Below are 15,878 nucleotides of genomic sequence, written 5' to 3'. Positions count from 1 at the left end.
GCAGATTGAGTAGTGTTTATGAACCAGGCGACCAGGCTTGGTGACAGAAGGCTGCTCGGCCTGGGTTGAGACCAGGAGGGAGTGATAAGTTGTGGAGCTTAGGGTTTGTGGGAGTTATAGTGCACTTTTTCTTTGGCTTGTGTTGATTGGATCGGCATCAGGTATATGGACAACAGTAGGTTAGACCATGAAGTATTGAAGAAGGGATATTTGTAAAGTATGCATTCTATATAAGCTTATTAAGGATTTATAAATACAACTGTCTTTCTGCATTTCTCTTAGGTGAGGATGAGATGGATACTGAGGGTGGATGGCAACAGGTTCTATCCAGAGAATCTTCTCCTGAGGCGCTAGACTTCAGCACAACAAATAGAGTTAAAGCTGAGAGAAGACTTGAACTGTCTGTAACTGTGAATGAAAGCAGCTTTGGCCAGAGAGACTCATTTGGAAGGCAAAGTGATGTTTTTAACAATAAAGAGCAAACTTTGTTACATAGAGGACATCGTCTGCTGGATGAGGATGAAAATGACTATATGAGCTCGAGTGAACTTGTTGCTGTGCCTTTAGGGGAAGATAATGACAATGAAGTTGATTTTGATCCAGTGGACAGTCTACAGGTTCAGGACTCTCAAAGTAAGCAAACTGCTCTGAGTAATAATTTTGAAGAAGGAAACGGAGTTGAACAGGGCATGTTTAATGAAGCTGAGGAAAAAAGGAGGAAGCCTGAGCTTGATGAACTAAAATGTATAAAGCAGTCTATTGGAAACAAACCTGATGAATATGAATCAGATGGTGCAAACAACTTTGAGAAGGACTTGCTGTTAAAAAATGATTGTGACAGTTGCTTTGACTGTGAAGATGAGAATCGGGATGTTCACAAAACAACTTTGTCTATCGAGAATGAAGATAGCTCGACCTTGCATAAAACAGAACTGTTTAATATTGCTGAAAATGGAGATGATATTGAAAGAGCAGGAGGTAAGCCTGCTGTAGGTGAAGATGAAAAGTCTGCAATATTATCACGCAAAGCAGTTATCCTAAAAGAATCTGTGGGATTTCCGGTGAAAAGGTCAGACAAGAAAAATTTTACGTCAGAGACGAGGCTAGCAATTAAAGATGGTTTGCCAATCATGGTCGATTCTCTACCCAGAGGGACTGTTGAGGGACAAGATGAATCTCCAAGAGCTGAAGTCCTGGATAAGGGGAAAAATGAAAAGAATCGGAAAGTGATTGAGCATGAAGATATATCTGCAGGTTAGTTCCAAAATGTGATGTGTAGTTTTAAGCCTTACAGGCTCTAATCCTAGTCTTCGCTGAAAAGCTGGTCTCTGCTTAGAAAAATCTATTTTTGGCCTTTGCTTCTTTTCGGGGAAAGTGAAGATCAGCCATGGTTTCCTCTCCTTTTCACTATCCAGTGATTCTTGCAAGGGCAAAAAGCTTCAGAAGAGAAGGAGTGGAAAATTGGAACAAGAGGTCCCATGTTGTAAATACTGTCCAGAGTTAAAAGAAAACTCCAGGCTATAAGAAGTTCTTTAGATGCTTTTATGTTGCATAAGGAGAGCACTAGCTGTATAATCGCCTTCTCCTTTGAATATCATGTTGGGTTGCACCAGGGAATACGGAAGCCTAATTGCCTTATCAGTAGAGACACGAAGGATTGGAATCTTGTTTTCACTTCACTAAAATTAGCTTACTTAACCTGAAAAGTATGTTTGTAGACCCATATTTTTGTGGTCTTAAAATATTGTCGTTCCCCAAGCATGGGAGGCCTTAATACTGTGTAACATAAAAGCACTTCATCTCAAGAGATCTCGAATTCTGTAACTAGTTTCTGGCACACAATCAATTTGTACCATTCAGCTTACAGAATAAAAATGTCCAATTTAACACATTTGCTGCTTCTCACTCAGTGCTACCACTGAGCCAAAGTGTCAGCCTCTTGCCATTGAGACAGAAAGTTGTGGGTTCAAGCTCCACTCCAAAGACATGAGCACATAATCTGTGCTGACACTTCCGTCTAGTACAGAGTGCTGCACAGTTGGAGCTGCTGCATTTTAGATTAGGCGTTAAACCAAGGCCCTCAGGTGGATGTAAAGGATCTCATGCAACTATTTCAAGAAGGCCGGGGGGTCCTTCCAGGACCTTGCCAGCATTTATTCCTGAAGCAACATCACTGAAACAGAGAATCTGATCATTAATCTCCATGTTGGTTGTGAGACCTTGCTGTGTGTGCATTGGCTACTGTGTTTCCCGAATGTTGCAATACTTCAGAAGTACTTCATGTGTTGAGCACTTTGAGAAATCCTGAGGTCATGAAAGATGCTATATAAATTGCAGGTACATTTCTTTAATTGTAGAAATTCATTAACCGGTAGTTTCCAGATGTTGCTGCTAAATAAATAGGAAGCAATGGATATTTGTGTAGGGCACTATTTTTAAATGGAAACTGCGTTTTTGTAAAAGTTTTTAACAATAATCAGACAGAAATGTTGTCTAAATATGTAACTGCTGTGTGCTTACAAAGCAAAAAGTGAAATTGAAGGCCCTTGAATATGGAATAACTACAATTAATGGCACTCTTCAAAAAAAAAAGAGGCAAAGCGCCAATGACTCAGCCAACTTTTCATGTGTCCAGCCAACTAGTCGGACCTTACCTGACAAATGAACAGGAGAATCCAGATTCCTTTTTAGCAATGGGAATTGTGGATGTGCAGCCGTGAATTGAAGTGACAGAAGGAAGTAAGATAATGAGGGGAGGGCATGGCATCGAGGTATTAAGTCTCGATTTGAGCAGTTCTGTCCCAGAGCTCCATTTGATCATGCAATTTCAGTCAGCAGCAAAGAGTGAGCTCAGGATCATAGAATTATAGAAATTTACAACACAGAATAGCCGAGAAAGGGCTGTTCAGCTTATTCCCGCTTCCCAGCTCTTGGTCCGTAGCCCTGTAGGTTCAAGTGCATATCCAAGTACTTTTTAAATGCTGTGAGGGTTTTGGCCTCCACCACCCTCTCAGGCAGTGAATTCCAGACCCCCCACCACCCTCTGGGTGAAAAATTTTTTCCTCAACTCTTCTGTAATCCTTATTCCTTTAAATCTGTGCCCCCTGATTATTGATCTGTCTGCTGAGGGAAATAGGTCCTTTCTATCTATTCTGTCTAGGTCCCTCATGATTCTACACGTCTCAATCAAATCCGCCCTCAGCCTCCTCTGTTCCAAAGAAAACAACCTCAGCCTAGTCAATCTTTCCGCATAGTCAAAATTCTCAATTCGTGGCAACATCCTTGTAAGTCTTCTCTCTAGCCTCTCCAGTGCGATCACAACCTTCCAATAACGTGTTGACCAGATCTGTACACAGTACTCTGGCTGTGGCCTAGCTAGTGTTTAAAATAGTTCTGGAACAAGTTCACTACTCTTCTGTTCTGTGCCTCGGCTAGTAATGAAAAGTATCCTATATCAATTCTTAATCGCATTATCTAACGGCCCTGCTATCTTCAGGGATCAGTAGGTCTGCAATCAAGTCCTTCTGTTCCTCTACACTTCAGTCTCTGACCATTTATTGTATGTTACCTTGCCTTATTTGCTTTCCCAAATGTACTTTTTTGCCTACCTGACCAATCCATTGATACCTTCTTGAAGTTGACAGCTTTCTTCCTCACAATCAAGCATACAGCCAATTTTTGCATCATTGGCAAACTTCTTAATCATGCCCCCTGTATATAAGTATAATTCATTGCTATATGCCACACAAAGTAATGGACCTAGTACTGAGCAGTTTTGGATCAATTAGCCATTTGCCCTCGGATCCCATGGACCTTTACTTCTCTGACCAGTCTGCCATGTGTTGTTTTTGTTAAAAGTCTTGATAAAATCTATGTAGACTCCATCAAATGTGCTACCATCATTGACCCTCCTTGTTATCTCAGAAAAGTTCATTCAAGTTAGTCAGACACAACATTCCTTTAACAAATCCATACTGACTGTCATTGGTACTCCGTTTTCCAAATGCTGATTAATACTGTGCTTCAATTTTTTTCCAATAATTTGCCGCCAAGATTAGGCTGACTGGCCTGTAGATAATTTGGTTGTCCCTTTCTTCCTTTTTAAGCAACAGCACAATGTTAGAGGTCCTCTGATACCAAAATGATGGTCAGAGACACCACTGTTCTCTCCCTTGCTTCCCTTAACAACCTGGGGTGCGTTTCATCCAAGCCTGATGACTTATCTACTTTCAAAGATGTTAAACTCCTTAACATTTTCTTTCTCACTATGCTCATTCCATCCAATATTCCTCCTCAATTACAATGTCTGCATCATTCTTCTCTTTCATGAAGACAGACACAAAGTATTCATTCAGAACCATGCCCACGTCTTCCACCTCCAAAAATCAAGTAGCTTTTTGGTCTCCAATAGAATAGGCCCTATTCTTTCCTTAGTTATCCTCTTGTTCTTTATTTGTTTATGTTTGTGGCCATATTTTCCCACAGATATCGTCCTCACCAATCTGCCTGCTGCAGATGCTTCTGTCCATGACTGTATTGGTAGGAGTGACCACCGCACAGTCCTTGTGGAGACGCAGTCCCGTTTTCATATTGAGGATACCATACAACGTGTTGTGTGACACTACCACCGTGCTAAATGGGATAGATTTCGAACAGATCTAGCAATGCAAAACTGGGCATCCATGAGGCGCTGTGGGCAATCAGTAGCAGCAGAATTGTACTCGACCACAATCTGTTACCTCATGGCCCGGCATATCCCCCACTCTACCATTGCCATCGAGCTAGGAGACCAACCCTGGTTCAATGAAGAGTGCAGGAGGGCATGCCAGGAGCAGCACCAGGCATACCTCAAAATGAGCTGTCAACCTGGTGAAGCTACAACACAGGACTATCTGCATGCCAAACTGCGTAAGCAGCATGCGATAGACAGAGCTAAGCGATCCCATAACCAACGGATCAGATCTAAGCTCCGCAGTCCTGCCACATCCAGCCGTGAATGGTGGTGGATAATTAAACAACTAACTGGAGGAGGTGGCTCCACAAATATCCCCATTCTCAATGATGGGGGAGCCCCAGCACATCAGTGCGAAAGATAAGGCTGACGCATTTGCAACAATCTTCAGCCAGAAATGCCGAGTTGATGATCCATCTCTGCCTCCTCCTGAAGTCCCCAGCATCACAGATGCCAGACTTCAGCCAATTCGATTCACTCCGCGTGATATCAAGAAACGACTGAAGGCACTGGATACTGCAAAAGCTATGAGCCCTGACAATATTCCGCAATAGTACTGAAGACCTGTGTTCCAGAACTTGCCGCACCGCTAGCCAAGCTGTTCCAGTACAGCTACAACACTGGCATCTACCCTGCAACGTGGAAAATTGCCCAGGTATGTCCTGTCCACAAAAAGCAGTACAAGTCCAACCCGGCCAATTACCGCCCCGTCAGTCTACTCTCAATCATCGGTAAAGTGATGGAAGGTGTCATCAAGCAAGCGGCACTTGCTTAGCAATAACCTGCTCAATGACGCTCAGTTTGGGTTCTGCCAGGGCCACTCAGCTCCTGACCTCATTACAGCCTTGGTTCAAACATGGACAAAAGACCTGAACTCAAGAGGTAAGGTGAGAGTGACTGCCCTTGACATCAAGGCAGCATTTGACCGAGTATGGCATCAAGGAGCCCTAGCAAAACTGAGGTCAGTGGGAATCGGGGGAAAACCCTCTGCTCGCTGCAGTCATACCTAGCGCAAAGGAAGATGGTTGTGGTTGTTGGAGGTCAATCATCTGAGCTCCAGGACATCACTGCAGGAGTTCCTCAGGGTAGTGTCCTAGGCCCAACCATCTTCAGCTGCTTCATCAATGACCTTCCTTCAATCATAAGGTCAGAAGTGGGGATATTCACTGATGATTGCACAATGTTCAGCACCATTCGTGACTCCTCAGATACTGAAGCAGTCCGTGTAGAAATGCAGCAAGACCTGGACAATATCCAGGCTTGGGCTGATAAGTGGCAAGTAACATTTGTGCCGCACAAGTGCCAGACAATGACCATCCCCAACAAGAGGGAATCTAGCCATCTCCCTTTGACATTCAATGGCATTATCATCGCTGAATCTCGCACTATCAACATCCTAGGGGCTACCATTGACCAGAAACTGAACTGGAGTAGCCATATAAATACTGTGGCTACAACACCAGGTCAGAGGCTAGGAATCCTGAGGCGAGTAACTCACCTCCTGACTCCCCAAAGCCTGTCCACCATCTACAAGGCGCAAGTCAGGAGTGTGATGGAATACTCTCCACTTGCCTGGATGGGTGCACCTCCAACAACACTCAAGAAGCTCGACACCATCCAGGACAAAGCAGCCCACTTGATTGGCACCCCATCTACAAACATTCACTCCCTCCACCACCGACGCACAGTGGCAGCAGTGTGTACCATCTACAAGATGCACTGCAGCAATGCACCAAGGCTCCTTAAACAGCACCTTCCAAACCTGCGACCTCTATCAGTTAGAAGGACAAGGGCAGCAAATGCGTACGAACACCACCACCTGCAAGTTCCCCTCCAAGTCACACGCCATCCTGACTTGGAACTATATCGCCGTTCCTTCACTGTCGCTGGGTCAAAATCTTGGAAATCCCTTCCTAACAGCACTGTGGGTATACCTACCCCAAATGGACTGTAGCGGTTCCAGAAGGCAGTTCACCAGCACCTTCTCAAGGGCAATTAGGGATGGGCCATAAATGCTGGCCTAGCCAGCGAAGCCCACATCCCTGAATGAATAAAACAAAAATGGCCTGATTTTAACTCTTAAGTGGATCAGTTTGAAATGAGTTTAAAAACTTATCCACACTTTTGCCAGTCTCGGCTGTTATTGAATGCAGAGGCAAGATAGAAGTCTGTTTGCTAGTTTCCTAGCTGTGTTTTATTTAAGGAAGGTTTTGTGGCTCAAAAATATCAAAAGGAATGGAGAAAAATTAGAAGAAAAAATAGGAAAAACCTGTGTTGCTCCTAATTAGTAAAAAGAGCGGTTAAATCTTTGACTAGCAAAGTAGCGCAGATGCTGGAAATTATTTTTATATTGTATTTAATGGAGTGTTGGTGACATCTCCTGGAGTGTGTTTTTTACACAGTCAGTAGTCAACTCCAGGGTAAACCTGCCTGATTCACTAAGTCCAGTTGTCAGACAAATCTGGTTTAATTTGGGACTTCCTGGCCACAGTTTTGGGGATGTTGGCAACTTTATTTTGGCTGATTTATCTCGACAACAGAATCATAACTCTTGTTTATAGGTTTAGGAGCATTTGGAGGGCTGGGATGAAGTCTGAGTACCAGTAACTCTGCATGCTCCGCATTCTAGACTTTGTCACACAAACTACTGGTTGGCCCACCCCCAGGCATTGGACTTGCCAGCTGACAGCAAATTGTCCGAATTCCATTCCTGCTTAAACTCGTACTATACCATATCACCTCTCCAGTTCTCGTCTCACTTGGCTGTTCTGTTTTTACTGCTGTGCTTGCTCCCTTTTGTGATTTCTCTGTCCCATTCTCCACTTAACTGTTCTGCTGTATGGCCTGTACCCTAGACTATCCTTGAGCTGTGCCATGGGAAGCGTATTAGTTAGCAGACAAAAGTACATTGTGAACTATGTTTAACAGGTAGCCAGTGCACGTAGACAAGAAGCTGATCTAATTTATGTTAAACTTACGAGGTCCCTTCATTTTCCAGTCAACAGTAGCCATTCTTTAAAGGAAAAAGCAGTGGTGAGAAAACTGATTGTTTCATGGAGCCTTATCTTCACATACTATAAACAAATTACTATCTTTTGTTGCAGCTTTGTACATAATTTGCAGAATAATGAATATGCAAAAGCCACTGAATGACTGGTTGCATAATTGGTCCCTTGGATGATATGATTGTGTTATTTTCTGTGTTCAATCAATCCAAAGTAGATCATTATAGTTATACTCAATTTGTTGCTCGATTTCTAATGTGCATGTATAATATGAAGTTCTGTATAAACAGAGATAAATTGGATGGTATGCAATACAGTACACAATGGAGTTGTTTTACAGATGTTCATGTTTATGTTTCTTCACAGTCCGTCTTAAGGCGTCTCTATGCTGGTGCTGTTTTAGTTCGGTTTTGGGAGACTGGAGTCCGTAAGCCAGTTCTTGGACTTTATATGACTGTATTCGGCTCCCTTTTTTTTTCTTGGTATTAAGAGGCAGGACAGGGCAGCTGAGTGTAGCATGTAAACTCCAGAAGCCACCTCAGAGACTCCAGTCTCCTGGAATCTGCACTAAAACAGTGGCAGTATAAAAGTGATAGCACTGGGTAAGTGTCAAGTGGAGGTTAGCTATTTTGTCATAGATAAGGAAGGAAGAATGGAGGCAGTTACCTCGAACTCTTCTCATATGCCTCCTAGTATTGGGTTGTAGATATTGTTAAATGCCTTGAAGCTGTATGCTTATCTGCTATTTTAGCTTAGAAGAAATGCTGAACAGAGCAAATCTAAAATAACTCAAATAAAAACAAAATACTGCTGATGCTGGAAATCTGAAACAAAACCAAAAAGTTCTGGAAATACTCAGCAGGTCTGGCAGCATCTATGGAGAGAGAAGCAAAGTTGACGTTTCGGGTCTGTGACCCTTCATCAGAACCGGCAAAGGTTAGAAAATAATTAGGTTTTAAGGGCGGCGCAGTGGTTAGCACCGCAGCCTCACAGCTCCAGGGACCCGGGTACTGCCTGTGTGGAGTTTGCAAGTTCTCCCTGTGTCTGCGTGGGTTTTCTCCGGGTGCTCCGGTTTCCTCCCACAAGCCAAAAGACTTGCAGGTTGATAGGTAAATTGGCCATTATAAATTGTCACTAGTATAGGTAGGTGGTAGGGAAATATAGGGACAGGTGGGGATGTTTGGTAGGAATATAGGATTAGTGTAGGATTAGTATAAATGGGTGGTTGATGTTTGGCACAGACTCGGTGGGCCGAAGGGCCTGTTTCAGTGCTGTATCTCTAATCAAGTGAAGGGGAGGGAGGTGGGGGAAGAGAGCAAAGGGGAAGGTGTTTGCTCAGGCAGGAGAGATTAAAAACAAAGCTGTCCTGGGACAAAGGCAAAGCGTGTGTTAATGTTTATGGTGAAAGACAAAGCATTAGTCCAGAGAGACTGTTAATAGTGGAGTAATGAGCAGCTCTGACTACATAAAAAGCAGGCACCTGGTTAAAAAATAAAATATTAAAAGAAGGCCAGTCATGCTGTGAAGTTACTGAACTCAATGTTCAGTCCACAAGGCTATAAGAGTGCCTAATTGAAAGATCGGATGCTGCTCCTCGAACTTGCATTGATGTTCACTGGAACACTGGAGCAGACCAAAGATAGAAATGTTGGCATGAGAGCAGGGGACAGTATTGAAATGATAAGTAACCGGAAACTTGGGGTCATGCTTTCGGACTGAGCGGAGGTTTTCCGCAATGCGGTCACCCAATCTGCGCTTGGCCTCTCCAATGTAGAGGAGACCGCATTGTGAGCAGCGAATACAGTACACTAAATTGAAAGAGATACAAGTAAATCGTTGCTTCACCTGAAAAGACTGTTTGGGGCCTAGGATAGTGAGGAAGAGGAGGTAAAAAGACAGGTATTACACCTCCTGCGATTGGGAAGGTACCGTGGGAAGGGGATGAGGTGTCGGGGATAATGGAGGAGTGGACCAAAGTGTTGCGGAGCGAACGGTCCCTTTGGAATCCTGACGGGAGGGGAGGGGAAGATGCGTTTGGTGATGGCATCACTTTGGAGGTGGCAGAAATAGCGGAGGATGATCCTCTTGATGTGGAGACTGGGTGAGTAGAAAGTGAGGACAAGGGGAACTCTGTCGCAGTTCTGGGAGGGAGGGGAAGGCGTGAGGACAGAAGTGCGGGAAATGGGCCGGACACGGTTGAAGGCCCTGTCAACCACCGTGAGGCGAAATCCTCAGTCCACTCCTCCATTACCCCCGACGCCTCATCCCTTCCCACAGCACCTTGCCATGCAATCGCAGGTGGTGTAATACCTGCCCTTTCACCTCCTCTCTCCTCACTATCCAAGGCCCCAAACAGTCTTTTCAGGTGAAGCAACGATTTACTTGTATCTCTTTCAATTTAGTGTACTGTATTCGCTGCTCACAATGCGGTCTCCTCTACATTGGAGAGACCAAACGCAGATTGGGTGACAGCATTGCGGAAAACCTCCGCTCAGTCCGAAAGCATGACCCCGAGTTTCCGGTTACTTGTCATTTCAATACTGTCCCCTGTTCTCCTGCCAACATTTCTGTCTTTGCTCTGCTCCAATGTTCCAGTGAACATCAACACAAGCTCGAGGAGCAGCACCTGATCTTTCGATTAGGCCATCTATAGCCTTGCCGACTGAACATTGAGTTCAATAACTTCAGAGCATGACTGGCCTTTTTAAAATATTTTATTTTTTAACCATGTGCCTGCTTTTCATATAAAAACAAGAAATGCTGGAACCACTCAGCAGGTCTGGCAGCATCTGTGGAAAGAGCCGAAGAAGGGTCACTGACCTGAAACGTTAACTCTGCTTCTCTTTCCACAGATGTTGCCAGACCTGCTGAGTGGTTCCAGCATTTCTTGTGTTTATTTCAGATTTCCAGCATCTGCAGTATTTTGCTTTTATTATGCCTGCTTTTCATGTTGTCAGAGCTGCTCATTATTCCGCTATTAACAGGCTCTCTGGGCTAATGCTTTGTCTTTCACCACAAGCATTTTTGGGATTTTCTTCTCCCTGCTGCTTTCACATGCGTTCAAATCCTCTGAAGAAGGAATTTTCCTCCACACAAGATCAGGGGGCAGGTTGTTCAACCTTGCCCGTCTAAGAGCGAAGTCCAAAGTACGGAAAGTCCTCATCAGAGAACTCCTCTTTGCTGACGATGCTGCTTTAACATCTCACACTGAAGAATGCCTGCAGAGTCTCATCGACAGGTTTGCGTCTGCCTGCAATGAATTTGGCCTAACCATCAGCCTCAAGAAAACGAACATCATGGGGCAGGATGTCAGAAATGCTCCATCCATCAATATTGGCGACCACGCTCTGGAAGTGGTTCAAGAGTTCACCTACCTAGGCTCAACTATCACCAGTAACCTGTCTCTAGATGCAGAAATCAACAAGCGCATGGGTAAGGCTTCCACTGCTATGTCCAGACTGGCCAAGAGAGTGTGGGAAAATGGCGCACTGACACGGAACACAAAAGTCCGAGTGTATCAGGCCTGTGTCCTCAGTACCTTGCTCTACGGCAGCGAGGCCTGGACAACGTATGCCAGCCAAGAGCGACGTCTCAATTCATTCCATCTTCGCTGCCTTCGGACAATACTTGGCATCAGGTGGCAGGACTATATCTCCAACACAGAAGTCCTTGAAGCGGCCAACACCCCCAGCTTATACACACTACTGAGTCAGCGGCGCTTGAGATGGCTTGGCCATGTGAGCCGCATGGAAGATGGCAGGATCCCCAAAGACACATTGTACAGCGAGCTCGCCACTGGTATCAGACCCACCGGCCGTCCATGTCTCCGTTATAAAGACGTCTGCAAACGCGACATGAAATCGTGTGACATTGATCACAATTCGTGGGAGTCAGTTGCCAGCATTCGCCAGAGCTGGCGGGCAGCCATAAAGACAGGGCTAAATTGTGGCGAGTCGAAGAGACTTAGTAGCTGGCAGGAAAAAAGACAGAGGCGCAAGGGGAGAGCCAACTGTGCAACAGCCCCAACAAACAAATTTCTCTGCAGCACCTGTGGAAGAGCCTGTCACTCCAGAATTGGCCTTTATAGCCACTCCAGGCGCTGCTTCACAAACCACTGACCACCTCCAGGCGCGTATCCATTGTCTCTCGAGATAAGGAGGCCCAAAAGAAAAAATAGAAGAATTAACACACACGTTGCCTTTGTCCCAGGACAGCTTTGTTATTTAATCTCTGCTGCCCTATTAAACACCTTTTTGTTGCTATTAAAAACATTTAATACTCGAAAGACTTTGTTCACGAATTGATGTTGCAGTTAGTGTTCTAAACGTGTGTCAGATTCACATGCTAAGTTTCTGAGTCGGGTTTTTTTAGAAAACAGCTGAATTTGCAGGTCATCAGGATATACCTCAGTAGTTGGGGATTTACTCTTCGAACAATTCTTAACTTCAGGAGTTCATCAATCATGCAAATGATCTGTTGGGTTTACTCCCAGATTCTGCAGGGCAAATTGTATGGCTGCCAACTGCTTGTCCGTTCACTCTTCCTGTGGGCAGCAGTCGCACCTGTGCAATGGGTTCTCCCTCAGGTTACATTGGCCAGTTCATGGGAAGTAACTGGGAAAAATGTGAAATGTAAGCAAAAAGAAGATGTGCTACATACTGATGTATTTCATAGAGTCATCGAGAGATACAGCACTGAAACAGGCCCTTCAGCCCACCGAGTCTGTGCCGACCATCAACCACCCATTTATACTAATTCTACACTTATTCCATATTTCCTACCAGATCCCCTTCTACATTAATCCCATATTCCCTACCACCTACCTACATTAGGGGCAATTTACAATGGCCAATTTACCTATCAACCTGCAAGTCTTTGGCAGTGGGAGGAAACCGGCGCACCTGGCGGAAACCCACGCGGTCACAGGGAGAACTTGCAAACTCCACACAGGCAATACCCAGAACAGAACCCGGGTCGCTGGAGCTGCGAGGCTGTGGTGCTAATCACTGTGCCACCCTATGTGTATGTGTTCATGCATGCAGTGATTTTTTTTTTCAATGTAACTTAAGGTTTCTTCACTCTAAGTACCACCCTCTTTCCTATATTCCTGGCTACTGTGTAAGTTTGAATGTTTAGTTTTGAGCAGGTGTATCCAAGGGTATTCATGAACTGCTTAGGTGCTGACGGGCTTCATTGGCCATCGGTAAAGTTTAAATCGATGCTCCTATTAATTTTTATTTACTTAAACCTGTGGTTAACAGACTTCAGTGTTCAGATTCAAGATGACCAGCAATGGGAAAATTGATCATTGATCTATTTTAAGTGGGTTAAATTCAGTGAATGTGGGGTCATACTCATTGACCAGATGTGTGTTCACCTATGACTTATGAATACAAGGAAACATATAGGAAAATAATCAAGGACATACAGGAACACTTTTTTAGTATAGAGGGAGTTGTGCTGGTGGTATCTAACCGAATCACAGAATCGTTACAGTGCAGAAGGAGGCCATTCAGCCCATTGTGACCACACTGGCTCTCTGAAAGAGCAATTCCCTCAGTCCCATTTCTCTGCCTTCTCCCCGTAACTCTGTACATTTTTCCTTTTCATATAACTGTCTAATTCCCTTTTGAATGCTTCAATTGAACCTGCCTCCATCACACTGTTATGCAGCACATTCTAGACCTTAACCACTCGCTGCATGAAAATGTTTTTCCTCATGTCACTTTTGCTTCTCTTACCAAAAACTTTAAATCTGTGCCCTCTTGTTCTCAATCCTTTCAAGAGTGGGAACAGTTTCTCTCTACTCTGTCCAGACCTCTCAAGATTTTGAATACCTCTTCAAATCACCCCTCAGCCTTCTCTTCTCCAAGGAATACAATCCTAACTTCCCCAATCTATCTTCGTAACTGAAATTCCTCATCCCTGGAACCATTCTCATGAATCTTTTCTGTACTCTCTCCAATGCCCACACGTATTTCCTCAAGTGCAGCGCCCAGAACTGAACACAATACTCCAGCTGAGGCTGAACTAGTGTCTTATATAAGTTCAACATAACTTCCTTGCTCTTGTACTCTGTGCCCCTATTAATAAAGCCCAGGATACTGCATGCTTTATTAACCGCTCTATCAACCTGTTCTGCCACCTTCAATAACAATTTTACAAAATCCAGAAATCGGCTAAGAATGGAACTTAAGGGGAAATGATTAGGAGGCTCAGCCAAGATGATTAAACAGCAGGAGTATTTTGGTGGGGAGGTGGCAGGAAGTAGATATACTAAAATTTCAGTTGAAAGATTCAGTGCTTTTATTTCTCTCGTGGCATTGCATTAATGTGAATTCTTGTAAATAACTTATTGAAAATCATTTCTGCAATTCTTAGATGAAACACAAGACATTGATGGTGTTGAACCAGAAGCAACTATAACAGCAGTAACAGCGTCTCCTGTGGTAAGAAACAGCATTGTCGTCAATTTTTTGAGCATTTAACCAATATTGACCTAATAACTTTATTTTGTGTTAAAAGCAGAAGTCCCACATACGGTGTAATTTAACATGCTTTTTCTCTCCAATTGCTTTCTCTCCCTTAAGTGTCAGCCGTGGCTCAGTTGGGTAGCGCAATTGCCTCTGAGTCAGAAGGTCCCACACTAGGACTTGAGCACAAGAATCAAGGCTGACACTCTAGTGCAGTACTGAGGGAGTACTGCACTGTCAGAGGCACTGTCTTTTGGATGAGCTGTTAAACTGAAGCCCTATCTGCCCCTTCAGGTGAACGTAAAAAGAACCCATGTCATTATTATGAAGAGCAGGGAAGTTATCCCCAGTCTCATGGCCAATACTTATCCTTCAATCAATATCATAATAACATTATCTGATCGTTATCACATTGCTGTTTGTGGGACTTTGCTGTGCACAAATTGGCTGCCATATTTCCTACATTACAACAGTGACTGCACTTCAAAAGTACTTCATCGGTTGTAAAATGCTTTGGGGTACCCATTGGTCATGAAAGGCTTTATATTAAAGTGTAAATCAGTTGTATTAGTCAGTTTATGCTGTGGAAAAAGGAACATTCCTTTAACCGAAGAAGGAGAATGCTGAAAAATAAATTTCAAATTTGCCTGCTCTTAGTGCTACTCATAAACACTTTAAACAGCCGAGCAGGCGCTCCTGTTGTATTTTAATTTAAGTTTTAGACATACTTTTAATATTCCTCCACTGGACTTTAAAGAAGTTGATCTTTTTCATGGGAAAGTATTTACCATGATGTACTGTTTGAGCCAACAACAGCTGTTTACCAATCTCTGTTTAAAACTGTGCGCTGAAGAACACAAGAAATAGGAGCAGAAGTAGACCGTTTGGCCCATCGAGCTTGCTCTGCCATTCAATACGATCATGGCTGATCTTGGGCTTCAATTCCACTTTCCTGCCTGCTCCCCATATCCCTTGATTCCCTGTGAGACTAAAAATCTATCTATCCCAGCCTTGAATGTATTCAACAATGGAGCATCCACAACCTCTGGGTAGAGAATTCCAAAGATTCACCCATTGAATGTAGTAATATCTCCTCATCTACGTCCTGAATGATCGGCTCCTTATCCTGAGACAGTGCCCCCGTGTTCTAGATTCCCCGACCAGCGGAAATAATCTGCCCGGTCAAGCCTTTTCAGGATCTTGTATGTCTCAATTAGATCATCTCTCATTTTTCTTAACTCCAGAGAATATAAGCCTGATTTACTCAGCCTCTCATCATAGAACAACTCCTTCATCCCAGGGGCCAATTTAGTAAATCTTTGCTGCACTGCCTCCGATGCAAGCATATCCTTTCTTAAATGTGGAGACCAAAACTGTACACAGTGTTCCAGGTGCAGTCTCACCAATGCCCTGTACAATTTTAGTAAGGTTTCTTTATTCCTGTACTCTAATCCCCTTGTAATAAAGGCCAACATGCCATTTGCCTGCTGCACCTGCATATTAACTTTGTGCGTTTCTTGTGCAAGTACCCCCCAAGTGTCAGTTTCACACCTTTAAAAAAAATTCTGCTTTTCTATTCTTAACACAAAAGTGAACAACTTCACACTTCCCTACATTATACTCCATTTGTCATCTTCTTGTCCTCTCACTTAACCTGTCTCTATCTGT

At 43.8% G+C, this 15,878-nt stretch overlaps 1 protein-coding gene across 6 annotated transcripts in view; it reads left to right on the top strand.

Moving 5' to 3' along the window:
- zmym4.1 (zinc finger MYM-type containing 4, tandem duplicate 1) overlaps positions 1–15,878 on the top strand; it is a 276,696-nt gene that overhangs the window by 164,366 nt on the left and 96,452 nt on the right. For all 6 annotated transcript variants that reach the window (XM_068011207.1, XM_068011208.1, XM_068011206.1 and 3 more), the window contains 2 exons: positions 283–1,254; positions 14,119–14,186. In XM_068011207.1, coding sequence (XP_067867308.1) covers positions 283–1,254; positions 14,119–14,186 — 1,040 coding nt within the window. The remainder of the gene's footprint in view (positions 1–282; positions 1,255–14,118; positions 14,187–15,878) is intronic.

The sequence above is a fragment of the Heterodontus francisci genome, chromosome 31, assembly GCF_036365525.1.
Source record: "Heterodontus francisci isolate sHetFra1 chromosome 31, sHetFra1.hap1, whole genome shotgun sequence".
NCBI classification, from domain to species: domain Eukaryota; kingdom Metazoa; phylum Chordata; class Chondrichthyes; order Heterodontiformes; family Heterodontidae; genus Heterodontus; species Heterodontus francisci.
The sequence above is the reverse complement of the archived record's forward strand: the minus strand, read 5'-3'. Positions and strand labels throughout refer to the sequence as shown.